Here is a 13,442-nt window from a genome sequence, read left to right as displayed (position 1 = left end):
TCCAGATATAATTGGACCTGTGTAGTCCACTTTTGACTCATCTGTCCATAGGAAATTATCCCAAGAGGCTTGAGGATCATCCAAGTGCTTTGTTGCTAATGTGAGACCAGTATTGATGTTTCTCTTGGTTAGCAGTGGTCCCTGCCTCGCTATGCTCCCATTAATGCCATTTTTGGCCAGTCTCTTCTTTATTGTGGAGTTGTGAACACTGACCTTAGCTGAGGCTAGAGAGGCCTACAGTTCTTTGGATGTTCTGCTGGGATCTTTTGAGACTTCCTGGATGAGTTGTTGCTGTGCCATTGGAGAAATTTTGGCCACTCCTGGGATGATTCACCACTGGTTCAAGTGCTCTCCATTTGGAGATAATGTCTCTCACTGTGGTTCAATGGACTCCCAGAGCCTTAGAAAATGGCTTTGTAACCCTTTACACCCTGATATATTTCAACTCCTTTTTTTCTCATTCTGGAAGTTACTTTGATTGTGGCATAGTATAGTTGTAGAAACATTGTGGTGGCCACTTCACTGTGATGGTGAGGCCTAATATAGGTGAGGTTTAGATTCAGCACAGCTGGCTGTCATCAAGGTTGGTTGATTGAGTAACTAAGCGAGCACTTGTTTTTTCACATGGGTGATATGGGTGTCTGATAACTTTTTTTCATTAAACATAAACATAATAATAATTTTAAAGTGTGTTTTCTGTCTAATATTACATTTTGTCTAAAGAGCCAAAACTATTCAGTGTGACAAAAATGCAATAACAGAGGAAATCAGGAAGGGGACAGACACAGTAACACCACTGAGTGCAGGCACCAGTTCAAACAGGTGTTTACAGAAAGCAGCAGTAGTGTCTCCACAGTGCAAACAGTGATGGGGGGGGGGGGAGGGAGGGGGATGGCAACTGAGAGGCAGAAGGCAAAATCTCGGGGCCTGCAAAGATAATGGCAGTGCAAGACGAGAAGGAGAATTACGACCTGGGATTTAATCAGGTGCTCTGTGATGACGGGGGAGCACCACGGCAACACTTTGGCTGTTGCTAGCGCCGGTGGTGAGCCAACGGTTGAGGTGCCAGCCGTCCTTCTGGACAGAGAAAACCACGGTACTCTTTATGGCTCTCTGCAAGCAAGATAAGACGGCGACATTAGCGTGCGTGCGTTCTCATTTCCAGGCTACAGCCCCCTGGGTCCCAGCATTGTAATATCACTGCTGCGGCGTTGGCGCGGTCAAGTCACAAGCAGACCAGCCGAGGAGAGAAGAAATTCTTCTGTGGCCATTTGTGATGCCATTTGCAAGCTCTTTTCCGCAAGTTAATTAAAGCCATTACTTCAGGACCTCCACAAGGGCCTTTTATTGCAGTCTTATATTAATTTCCACTGTCTCTCTGTGTCTGGGGTTCAGGGGGCCCTGGTAGCAATGTTACATAATGAGAGGAATCTTTCTGAATTACAAAGATGACCAAAACAATAAAAAACTATTCACAGAAGAGCTGGGTGCAGGCAACAGCAGGAAGAGTAACATTAGTAATAATAAGAATAAGAATAACAACAATAATAATAATAATAATGATAATAATAATAGTAGTATTCAACATTATCATCGCCCTCATTGTAGATTGCATTTAAAAATAGTGCGTATCAAGGCCTCAAAAAAATTTACAGCAATAGACGGGTTAACCTCACCTTAGTCATCATCAGTGTGTGGCCCCAAATGGAAGCCTAGCATGCCAAAAAACCAGAGAACCGTCCACTCTTTACAATAAATGTCATGTGATCTTTCATGACAGCAGCGAATTGAGACCTCAGCTTAACAGCTTGTCTGAAAGACAGACTGATGACAAGTGTTCTTTGTCTAAAGGAGCACTACATATTGAGCTAACAATCATGCATTCAATTTGTATAGTTCTTTTTCAAGGACCCAAAGACACTTTATAATATTACATCAAAAAATACAGCCTGGAAAAAGACTGACAGAAACAGAGTATTGATTGATGGATTGATTGATTGACTGATTGATTGATACTTTATTGATCTCCAAATGATAAATTTGCATTGTCACCAGCGCAGAACATATTATTAAAAAAGTAGGGCAGGAAGGAGGAGGAGGTGGTCAGCTGCAGGGTGTGTGGCTCAGAATCTGCCCAGTGGGGCATGTCTGCTTTTTTGCCAATCAGGTGAAAGGATGGGGCGAGCTCCAGATGCTGCCGCGTGACACTGTCTCAAACGAAGGGCCCTGGCTCACTGACACTCCTGGCCTGGAAATGGAAAAGAGCACATCAGCACTTGGACACAGAGCAGCTTTCTGAAGCTCTGCATTTGTGTTTTTGTTTGTATGTTGAATGTGTGTTTATGTATGACAGTGTGTGGGTGCGTTAATTGGTGTGTGCATTTGTGTGTGCGTGTCTGTGTGCTGTATGTCTGGCCGAGTGTGGACTTCTGGGGGTTTGCGTGTGTAAGCAATGCAGTACTGTGGTTAAAATGCAATACAGTGCTGCCTATTGGATGGAACTAAAAGGAGCAGTGGGAGAGAGATTCTGGGAATGAAAGACCAGCACTGCTATGCCCAGAGGGGTCCCCAGTGTTTCTGTGTATATGAAGAGCCATCTCTCTCTCTCTCTCTCTCTCTCTCTCCATGTGTAATGCATAATGGAATCTCAGTGAGATCCCATTTCCCTGAATGAGATCTGCAAACCATTGACCACCATAATAGTGTCTGCACATCTGCAGCTCTGCCAGATGAACACACTCACCCAGGGCCTGTCTGACTGCTGTTTCAAAACATTTCACAGTGATAAACTCTAGAAGTTATTAAGATAAACAAAGTTCAATATATATGATGGTATAGTTGCGGGGGAGAGGACATGAGATAGGCAGGCCTATCATCAGAATGTAGTGTTACACCGACATCATTTTTGTTCAGCATGAATTAATGGCACAGTGCCACCTCCTGGACACAGCAGAACTGTTGAAATATAAGGACAGAAGCATTACCAAAACGTTTGGCTGTGTAACCTCCATATTTTTATTGAAAATTTAAGTGAGAGATAAATAGAAAACAACGGCATTTAAGATTCTACTGATACAAGCTATTGACCAATAATGAACAGTACTGATACAGCTGTACTTTCCACTCTATTCCTGGGCATAAAATTACATGTAAGGTAAATCATTTGATGAATTCATTTTTTTAATGAATATGTAGATTATTATTATGTCAGCTTGATTCCATGTGCTGATAACTACACTGACTGAGCTGACATTTAAAAAGTCACACCAACATGTCTAATGAATGACTATAGCAGTTTTGAAATGGAGCAGAGTTAGGTATATGCTTCTGCTGCTGCATTTGTAATTTATGTAACATTACGTTAAACTTGCCTTCTGTTGACAAACAGTTTATTGCCTGTCCAACGTGCTTACACCAGTCTCCACTAGTTGCTGTTTGATTCTCAAATCAGATTTTTATGTACACCAGCACCACTTGGTGTATAAACTTAAGTGAGCATGGCTAGACCTGGGCAAAACACAAACAAGCATAGGTTGTGAATAGGTTACACATGAAAGCGTAATTCATTTTGTGATGGTTGGGCTGAACAAATCAGCACCATATAGGCCAACAGTAGTTGCAGCAGTAACAAGCTGCCAATGTCTGATCCCAGGCAAAAATTGGTGGCTGTGTAAGAAATCAGTCATTAGACAATGTTCCTTGCAATAATTAGATCTTCCATTATGGTGGTCCTTACCAAAAAAATTACAGTAATCATGCCAATGGTTATTACAGTATTAGGCTGAATTACAAAATCCATCGCTGGTTCTTATAGTGCTCATTAAGATGGTGATTATTGTGGTTCTTTGTCCTCACACAAATCATTTTAAAAGTGCCAAAAATCATTCTGTGGTATTAAACAAATGAATCAGCCACACGGCAACCACCAGCTATGGTTTGGCCTAAGCAAGAGATGAAACTTATTTACACAGGGGAAGGGAGTCGGCCTAAGATAGCAAAATGTTCTCCATTGCAAAAAACGGTTTCAATATCAGTGAGGTTCTCCTGGTATTGTCCTAGGCATACAAGGCCCATTTTTGTGTGAAAGCCAGCAGCCTACATTCTAGTCACACATTCTACTTTCTAGCCACTTTTCTTGTCTTTTGGTCCATAAGATTCCAAAATGTGCCAAAATGGAATAGGGAAAAAGGAAAGATTAAAAACCACACACCATGTTTGTATTTATTTTATTTACAACATGTTAGGTGTATAAGCATAAAAAGATAGACGTTTTATTTTCTAGGGCAAAGCTGGATAGAGTTTTTTGAAGATCTCAAAATATGTAACGTCATAACATTATTTCAAAGTTACAGAGTGACCGTAGGCTGTAACTTCCAAATTTACAACCAGTCAATCTGTTTAAATCACTGTTTGAAGTGACAGAAGTCCGTGGAAGTCTTTACAATTGCTATAGTGGACAGATAAATGACCGACCATGTTATATTCATTCAGAATCCAGACAGAATAACCAAATAAGTGTTTGAGAGCAGTTTCTGTCTAATTACACCGCAGCTGCAGCACTTACAAGAAGACCTTGTATGCTTTCAGAGGTCCAAATTCTTATGCACCTAAATCCAAACAGTCACCAGAGAATGCAGTCAACTAGAATACATTGTCTTTTGTCTAATTTCTTTTTTTTTTTTTACATAATATACAAGACATTCATAAAAGATAATTGCTTTATCTGAGTCACTACTTTTCTTGTAGTGCTGGCAAGGTACCACTGAAAGTACACACTTGTGCTATTTATATATCTCATTATCAGACTCATTGAGCTATCACAATTGCTTCCCAACAATGAAACATATTTTCTTTATATACAATGTTTCAAAATAGTTCAGCTGATTTTGGAATAAAATCAGACAATAAAAATATCATTCAGCGAGTAACATGAAATCATATGATACACAGTTTCAACTTTCTCTGGAAAGGAAAATCACACGATGTTGTTTTCACCATGAGACATTTGAAGAGTCAAAGTGTTCTCCAGTATTAAGTACTGTAAACCAAAGCATAGATTTCCAAAAAAAGGTGAGATTGTTAATGATGTCCAACTTAATATAATTTTCTGAATCGCACTCCCTATATTGGTCTTTTATTGTGGAAATCGCAAAGAAAAAAACTGATAATTATTTTTCAATACACAAATTCACACTTAAAAGTCAGATGAACTATAATGGCAATGAATTTCATAGATAAATGTAGCTTATTTTCAGTACTTGCACAACAACATGAGTTAAGCATGAATATTAACAAGGTTCTGCTAGAATTGGGGAAAAATACTTTACTTTGCCACTTAAAGTTATGCTCAAAGCCACAATGTGGACAAATGATAAACATAATTTAACTGTGGTAAGTACTGTAACAGTGCAGGACCTGGTCTCAGTATTACAGATAGAAATACCATCAGAAAACAAGCCATCCCCTGTCCTGTCACAGATACTGATGGGTTCAATGGAAGTCCAGTTAAAGTAGTCCGAAGGATAAGATCCTATCAGGCAGAAGGAGAATAGTTTCCTCTCTTTGGGGAACCAGAGCAGAACTGTTAACTGTCCTGTGGCCGTCTTCCTCACTGGCCTTGGTCAACAGAAGAAGACAGGTGCAAGGCTACTGGGAAAACGCAGGACAGCTTTCCAGTTTTTTAACTACTAAGATTTTTCTCTGTCAAGAAACATACACACCACGGGGAGCGATAAAGACGAGGTGATAACAATCCACCGCCACTTTTGATTCCCCCTGTGATGCGTCTCCTACGGCCGTAGAAACCTGAGGACTTTCGAGCGCAAGAACCGGATGAACGATTTGGGGAACATTTCCCTGGACTCCTGGGCGGTGTAGTTGAAGAAGTTCTGCGGGTGAGCCAGAACATCGAACAGAGCCCTCATCAGCTTCTTGTCCTGCAGAGGAAAGGCAACCAAATGCAGGGCACTGCTGCTGAAAGCATTCCAATCTCATTCCATTCCAATCTCATTCCATTCCAATCATTTCACTCCTTGCATCTCTTCCTCATGTTCCTTTCCTTGCCCCTTAGCTCCACCCAACAGAGGATGCAAGGAAAAGATGTCAGGAAGAGATACAGGAACGAAGGAACTGAGGCAACGTGTATTAGGCAAACGGGACGTCCTTGCTCAGTCAAGCACCAGTTTTAAGCCACATTAATTATATGCATGGCAGAAGTGGAGAATTGTATCCATGGGTCGATCATTTATACGTCATGCGTTCTGAAAAAATACTTCCGCAATGGATGCACTTGTGTATTCTCACTGAAGTATCCTCCAGGAGACTCTGAGCTGCTTGCTCATCCAAGGAGCATTTCACAGATTGGAATGTCCTTAAAGATGGCAGACCTTGATTAATTTCCAGGTCAGGCGAGGACCGAGGAAGCAAGGATAAGCAATTGGAATGAGCCCATCGAGATGCTTACTGCCTGTAGTAACATTGGTGTCCACAAGGTGACACTACAGCCTAAGGTACTATTCAAATGCTAGCCCTTACCAATTAGGACAATTCTCATTATTGTTAATATATATACAATTGGTAAATCAGGGAAAGAATTAAAAATAACTTTGCCACAACGTTCGGCAACAAAGTAAATCTCAATGAAAGGACAAAAATGGATAGAAGTTACCTTAAGAATTTCCTGATGGTTCTCAGATGCATACAATCTTCCATCCCTCACTATGTCTTCAATCAGCTCTTGATAATCCTCTGGAATTAAATACACATCAAACCACAGAGTAATATTCATCCCTTACTCACTTTTAATACTAGTCGATTTGACTTAATCATGCTGATCTTGTCATGTAACAACTTTTAACTACACCACACATATACCAACAGTCTTTGCGAATAGGCGTCAAACAAAATTATGCATATTATCAATTCTACACAATGAGATAGGAAAGATCATATTGGTTAAAACTAGTACACTCATTTGAAAGCATTCTAATATGCAATAAATGCCACTTTATTACTACAAAATATATCAAACCATCACAGGTGATAAATTCACATAATCAGTTTTACTTCTTAAATTTCAATATCCTTGCATAGTGCAGTCCTCTCACCATCATACGTAACATAGGGCACCTGAAAGCCCCTCCCACTGTTGCCTTCATTAGATCTGAACTGGATCCACAGTCGCTTGGAGCGAGAGGTGAAAGCAATGGGCCGTTCATATGTCTGACACGTCTCGTAGGTCGTTACCGAGTTTGGAAAAGCTGTGAAGACAGGAAATGGCTTCAAACTTTTCTCAGCTAGAGAAAACCCGCAAAGTAAAACCCACACCTTTGAAAGATGCAATTGAGAGATGCCAGCTAATAGCTCTGTCTACCACTGAATATCACAGCAGTGTCCTGACATCACAAACGTTACAATAGAATTGTGCCTTAGAGAGGCACTGTGACATCACAAACTACCCCAGTTACTGCATTTCACAGGGGCACTATGACATCACAGATTCATCAACAGCCTTGTAACTCAGAGCAGCAGGTTGACATCACAAACAGCTGCTCACAGCAGGCTTGTGACCTCACAACCCCCACCCCCCACATTGTTATTATCATTATTTTAGTACATGAACATTGAGCCATAAGCCACATTCTAATGGTTGCAATACACACACTAGCACTTTCAATAGCAAGACGCATTGCACCAATAAGTCCCATGGTTCCCAGGTTCCCATGATGCTTACAGCTCTTCCTCATGACCAGGTAGTCTCCACACTCATCCTCAATGGGAAGGTATATCTCAGGGACCACAATGAGGATTCTTCTCTTGGGCGGGGGGTTGATAGTCCAGGTGCACTCAATATTGGCAGGGTAATTCCCGGGGTAGTTGGGCGACTCGATATAGCCGGTGAAATCTCCCAGCTCTCCTCCACAGTGTCGGTCTGTGAAACGACAGCATGGTGCCAAACGGTTTACACCGCCCTGCAGGGGCCCTGGTAATTATTTACAGTAGAGCTTATGAGGCAGGAAATCAATGGGGCTTCTTCCTTGTGCTCTCTTAGATGTCGACCGCAAGTCAAACAAATGTTGGTTATATTTATCTTTCACCTGCTACCACAGCTACTGTGACCTACATCCATCCAACCACTTGGTAAGCTGCTGTTTGTTTTCACTGTTAGACACAGAGGTAAAGGCTCACATACGTGTGCATATAAATACACACATTATATACACCCATGCAGACATGCACACATTATTCCCCACATGAACACATGCCTATAAACACACACACACATCCAGGCATGCATGCAGCCACATCCACACATATTGTTCTGCACAAATGCTGGCATACACACATACATGTGTATGTATGCACACAGACACACACGGGTCTGCAGACATACTTTTGCACTGCATGATGCTGGTGGACCCGTCAAAGTCTGTGGTGGTGTTTCCTGGGCAGGCCATGCAGTAGTTCTGGCCAAACTCGCCCTGATAGGTCCCTGTGGGGCAGCGGATGCAGCGGTGTGTGCTGGTGTTGTAGTAGTGTCCAGGAGAGCACTGCACTGCAGAGAGAAAAGCCGGGCAGAGTGAAACCACTCACCGCTTTTACGCCGTTTCATACCAGACTAATGAGAAGACCACAGAAGATTCATGCACTGTAACGCAACAAACGGAAGCAGGAAGTGGTTTTGGATTGGCCTGACACCCTAGGGTGGGGGGTGGGGGAGGGAGTATTAATCTTAAACATTTGACCTGTTGCCTGGTCTCGGCATTTTAGACACTCACCTTTGGTCTCACAGTCCTGAAAGGAGAGGGCCCCGCTGTGCTTGGTGACAAGGTTCCCTCCGCAGGGAAAACAGGAAGTGCGCCCCGTGTCAGACTGGTATGACCCCAGGGGACAGGGCAGGCAGGGGATGAAGCCGTCATGAGAGTACTGACCGGGAGGGCACTGACCTGTGGGTTAAAATAAACGTTAAAATACATTATGCTAGTCAGTCGGGCAGAGGCCTCTTTGAGGCAGGAGTCTCACTGTTGCAGAAGTCTGAGTTTCATGCCAAGTCACGGTTAAATGAGTCACAGTGTGACAGGGAGTCCCCGTTTAACTTTGGTCGAGAGGACAGGTATGGTGCAACAGCAGGCTTTTGTCTAGGAGTGAATATCCTTTTCTAAACCTCCTGAATGCCTTTAAAACAAACCGGCTGCACCTGAGATAGCTTTGATAGCCCTTTTTTTGTTTTGTCTATCTGAGGAAGGGAGGAGGCCGGGGTTTTGTGTGGAGATAGCATTGTTTGCCAAGCCAAAACATGGCGGCTTGTTCCCGCGGGTAGTGTTTGCCACCGTGATTCAAACGGGGCAGGGATCGCCGGGGGCGTCTGGTGGCCTTCCATGGCAAATCCAGAGATGTCGGCGTGGTTTTTTATCCGAGTGCACTCTACTACCCGCGTGTGGTAAATACACACACAACACTATCTGATTCATTGACACCCATTTCTACATTATCTACAGATCAAACCAAAGGGGAGACCGGTCTGCCTGGCTTTCGCATCATTTCCCAAATTAAGCAAATCAAGGAGTCTTACTGCATGCGATTACACTTGTAACCGCATTCAAGGGAAGGATCCACACCACAGGCATGTTGTTTTTTAATTCTGGGGCCTGTTCAGGAGGCCGCACACGAGCACGCGCTCTCCTCTGTGCGCTGCCGGTCGCTGATTCCTTTCACTCTGCGATCCGCCAGCTGAGCTGCGCAGCCATAGCGTCGGAGGAGTGCGCTTCTGCAGCCGTCACAGGAAACGCTTTTCTCCCTGGGCGACATCACACCCATTACGTCACCCTGCGGGTCTGCCAGCGACGGTCCACTACAGCATGCCTCAGATCCACTATCGGAACACAGGGCGCATCATAACCCCAGTAAATGGGAAACAGAAAGCCCGCCCCCCTACCTCCACACTCGGAGATGTTCCGGGCCCCTATGGTCCTGGGGCTCCCCAGCACCTCTGGCCCGGGACAGGTTTCGCACGACACCTGGCCCTCCTCGTCCTGGTACGTACCAGGCGGGCACAAGACACACCTCCCCTGCTCCCCATCGTAATGGGTGCCAGCACTGCAGCTCACTGGAGAAAGACGAGAGGAAGAACCAGAGGTTACGCTAGAGGAGTGGGCTCGCAGGGAGTTGCCTCCTACAACTGATCCTGGAACAGCTTTACCAACCTCAGTCAATAAAATTCTCCTCCTTCAACCCCACTAAGGATTATGTGAAACTGACCCAAGGCACACTACATACACCTTCTCTGCCCACACTGTATCAAGCTGTATAATGGCTTTAAAACTTGACCTGAAAAAAAAGTGAACTCAGCTTGTATAAACCAATCTCGGTTGGACACACATTGGACATACGTTCTCCCATTCTTATATATTTATAATTTGGCATTTAGGGGAGTAATCATTAAAGGGAACTAATACACAATGGATACATCCAGGCTTCAGAGTACAAATTCAGAGCGGTTGAAACCAGGACAGGCCAATCATACAACAAACACTTAATGTAAAAAAAAACCTCCTGCATCATCAAAATTCAACATTTTCTTGAGCGTGTAATGCTGGGTCCCACTCTTTAACTGCTGTATTTAAGAGCAGTCTTGCAAAGTCTGAACCTCTAAGTAGCTCTCCTCAAGTGAGAGGCTTATATCAGTGAGAGGAGGCTGACAAAGGCTTAACTGCACCACCATTATAGGTGCCTCAGCAAATTGCTTGATTTTCCACAGAAGAAAGAAAATGTAATTCTCTCAAGAGTAGTTCATTTTTCCCCCTTTTGTTTATTCTGAATGACCATGAAGAGCCACCACTGCATTGTCTCCCATTGCTTTTATTTGATGGAGAGAGGGAGGGAGGGAGGGAGGGAGGGAGGGAGGGAAAGAGAGCAAGAGTGAGTGAGTAAGTGAGTGACCGAGAGAGAGGGAAGAGAGAGAAGAGAGAGAAAAAAAAAAACCTTGAAGCCTTTCAAATGCAAAGAGGAGATTCTATAGAGTCCCTCGAATTGATGGCCCGAGAGAGGTTTAGAGGACCTTTCAATACCATTCAGGTCCCCCGACCCCGGCCTATTTGATGACATAGGCAAACACTATGCTATCACAGCAGTAAGGAGCTGAACCTAATAAAAGGGGTCAGGGGATTGGGGTCCCCCCCCCGTCCCGTTCCCTCCCGGCCCACTCAGGCAGAGCCCCAAACAGCTGATGCTAATTGATTCCCATGGTGTCGCCGGAGTCAATTCTCCCCCAGTGGGGTTCACTCGCTGGCTGGGGGTCACGCCGAGTGGCCCCCGCGGGGGAGGAATTTAAGCACTTAAAACCGGGAACTGGGGCCCGCTTGAATAAACACTGCCTCCTCCCCCCCCCCCCCAAAAAAAAAAACTCTTCCGTCCCTCGCAACAACAAAAAAAATAACAAAAACAAACAAGCACGTAAACCAGAAGCCAGTACCACATTCCCCTTTACAGAAGAAAGCAGATCTCAAATGGAAAAAAGAAAGAAGCCCCACAATACCACACTTTCAAATACTCAGTCTCTTTTTTCAGCAGGAAGGGGGATCAGGGGGCGTCCGTGTTTTTTCTTTAGTGTTGTGTTCCATGTTTATTAATGAAACATTGCCAAAATTAACATTTGACATTTGGACAGGATTTAACATCAGACATGTTAAAAAGGAAAGAGATAAATAGTGATGCCACACTAGCTAAGGAATGGGATTCTCACTTTGCTGTATTGTAATGCAGTAAAGTTGTAATGTTGCATTTTGCAGTCTTACAGCAATGCTGCATCGGATGCGTTGCGAATGGTGAGATGGCAGCGCGTTTGCTGTGGGATGTAAATTTGGTGTAGTTTCCACACTGCATCAGTTAGAATGAGCCCTGCTGGGATTTACAGTGGAGTGGGCAAACTGAATGGCTAAACTGCACTTAAGGGAGCTGAGCTGGGGATGGGGGTAGGGGTAGGGGCAGGGAGCTCCCTTTTTTTGGGGGGGGGGGGGGGGGGGGCGGCAGTAAGGTTCCCATTTAGGAACCCCTCTGAAATTACACATCCACACCTCCGCTTGCCTGCTTTGCCTTTTAATGATCGTCTTTAACCACTGTGTGGGAATGCCCGTGGTCAGCCTGTGGCACAACTGAGCATGTTTAAGAGTCATTAACGCATGGGTCTGGTGGGGTATGAACACCCCTGCAGACTGTCCCAAAAATGGGCCTGCGAAGCTCGTTTTATCCAAATATCAGACTTGGGCTGACACGATGCAGTTTAAAACCGGTGCTGTTATTTCACACAAGCAGCACGCGGGACCGAGTAAAAGACCAGGCACAATGCTGTTTGGTTCGAGACAATGAGAGGGAAACAGCCAATGGGCTGGCCGGTGCCTCTTTATCCCTCCCTCCAGTTGAGAGGAGAGAGGGTTAATGCATTAAAACAGTTAAAGGAGTGCCCTTATTATTCTCCCTGCACTCCCATTCTTCACTGGAAACTTTCACCCAACTGAGGGTGGACCATACCTTCACAAAGCTCCCCCCCCACCCCCCAAACCATACATACACCACCCCCAACCCCCCCTACACACACACACACACACACACATCAACAAGAGGGCAGCTCTTTGAGCCGAGCAGGCCATGGGCTGTGGGCTATGAGAGCTTTGTGAGATCCCACAATGGTCTTTGGATTCTTTAAATATTGTAGCCAAAGTCAGGTTCAGACAAGGGGTCTTTGGGGTTAAAGAGAGACCCCCTTTTAAACAGCAGAAGCACTGGCCAAAGCCTTCAGGGGAAGCGCTTTCATTCCCCCTCTTTTTAAATCCTCTTCTTTCTGCAATGGCCTGTCCATATGGCAGCAGAGAGCTGGACTGTGGTCCCACCATTACTCTGGACACTTAGCCATTAACCACCATACTAGTGGCGTAAAAATACAGACACTTCTGCTCCGGTGTACAAAGCAACACACACTCTCTCACTCTCTCTCTCACCACATGCACGAACGCACTCATGCACACACACATACACACACACACACACGGCACTCTAATTTCAGTGCAATGTAGCCTGATTCTGAATGCGTTCCCTTCTAAATCCCTGCACCGGATTCCACAATAAATGCGTATGTAGGAATGGGGCTAAATAAGATGAGACAAAATAACAAGCAAATAAACATGAAAAGCTTTCTCACTATGCTTCCTTCATAAGAGGAATATATATGGGGAACAGGACTGCGGTAGAAAGGAAAAACCAAGCCAGAAAAAGGAGGCACAGGTGAGTGGTGAAACATGAACAGTCAAGTCTGCGTGCCGACCCAAACGGAAATGCTCGGCTCACTGGCAAAGACTCTGGAGATCCTGATATGGCAGGAGCACTGCATTGAGCAGCAAACCCCCCAAAACAGTCCCAGGACAGGATTAAACAGTTTACTTCAGTCGTTA

General features: G+C 44.4%; 1 protein-coding gene across 3 annotated transcripts in view; it reads right to left on the bottom strand.

The window, feature by feature from the left end:
- Positions 1-4,219: 4,219 nt before the first annotated feature.
- Positions 4,220-13,442, bottom strand: part of scube2 (signal peptide, CUB domain, EGF-like 2) — a 24,794-nt gene continuing 15,571 nt past the window's right edge. For 2 of the 3 annotated variants that reach the window (XM_035417133.1, XM_035417134.1), the window contains 7 exons: positions 9,935-10,105; positions 8,778-8,945; positions 8,393-8,554; positions 7,733-7,930; positions 7,107-7,259; positions 6,668-6,747; positions 4,220-5,936 (listed from right to left, as the gene is read on the bottom strand). In XM_035417133.1, the coding sequence (XP_035273024.1) occupies positions 5,790-5,936; positions 6,668-6,747; positions 7,107-7,259; positions 7,733-7,930; positions 8,393-8,554; positions 8,778-8,945; positions 9,935-10,105 (1,079 nt within the window). In that variant the 3' untranslated portion in view covers positions 4,220-5,789. Of the gene's footprint in view, positions 5,937-6,667; positions 6,748-7,106; positions 7,260-7,732; positions 7,931-8,392; positions 8,555-8,777; positions 8,946-9,934; positions 10,106-13,442 lie in introns of those variants that run through there. The other variant, XM_035417135.1, reaches the window with a different exon arrangement.

This window comes from Anguilla anguilla, chromosome 5 (genome assembly GCF_013347855.1).
Source record: "Anguilla anguilla isolate fAngAng1 chromosome 5, fAngAng1.pri, whole genome shotgun sequence".
Lineage (NCBI taxonomy): Eukaryota > Metazoa > Chordata > Actinopteri > Anguilliformes > Anguillidae > Anguilla > Anguilla anguilla.
Note: the sequence above shows the minus strand (reverse complement) of the source record. Positions and strands in the feature narration are given on the sequence as shown.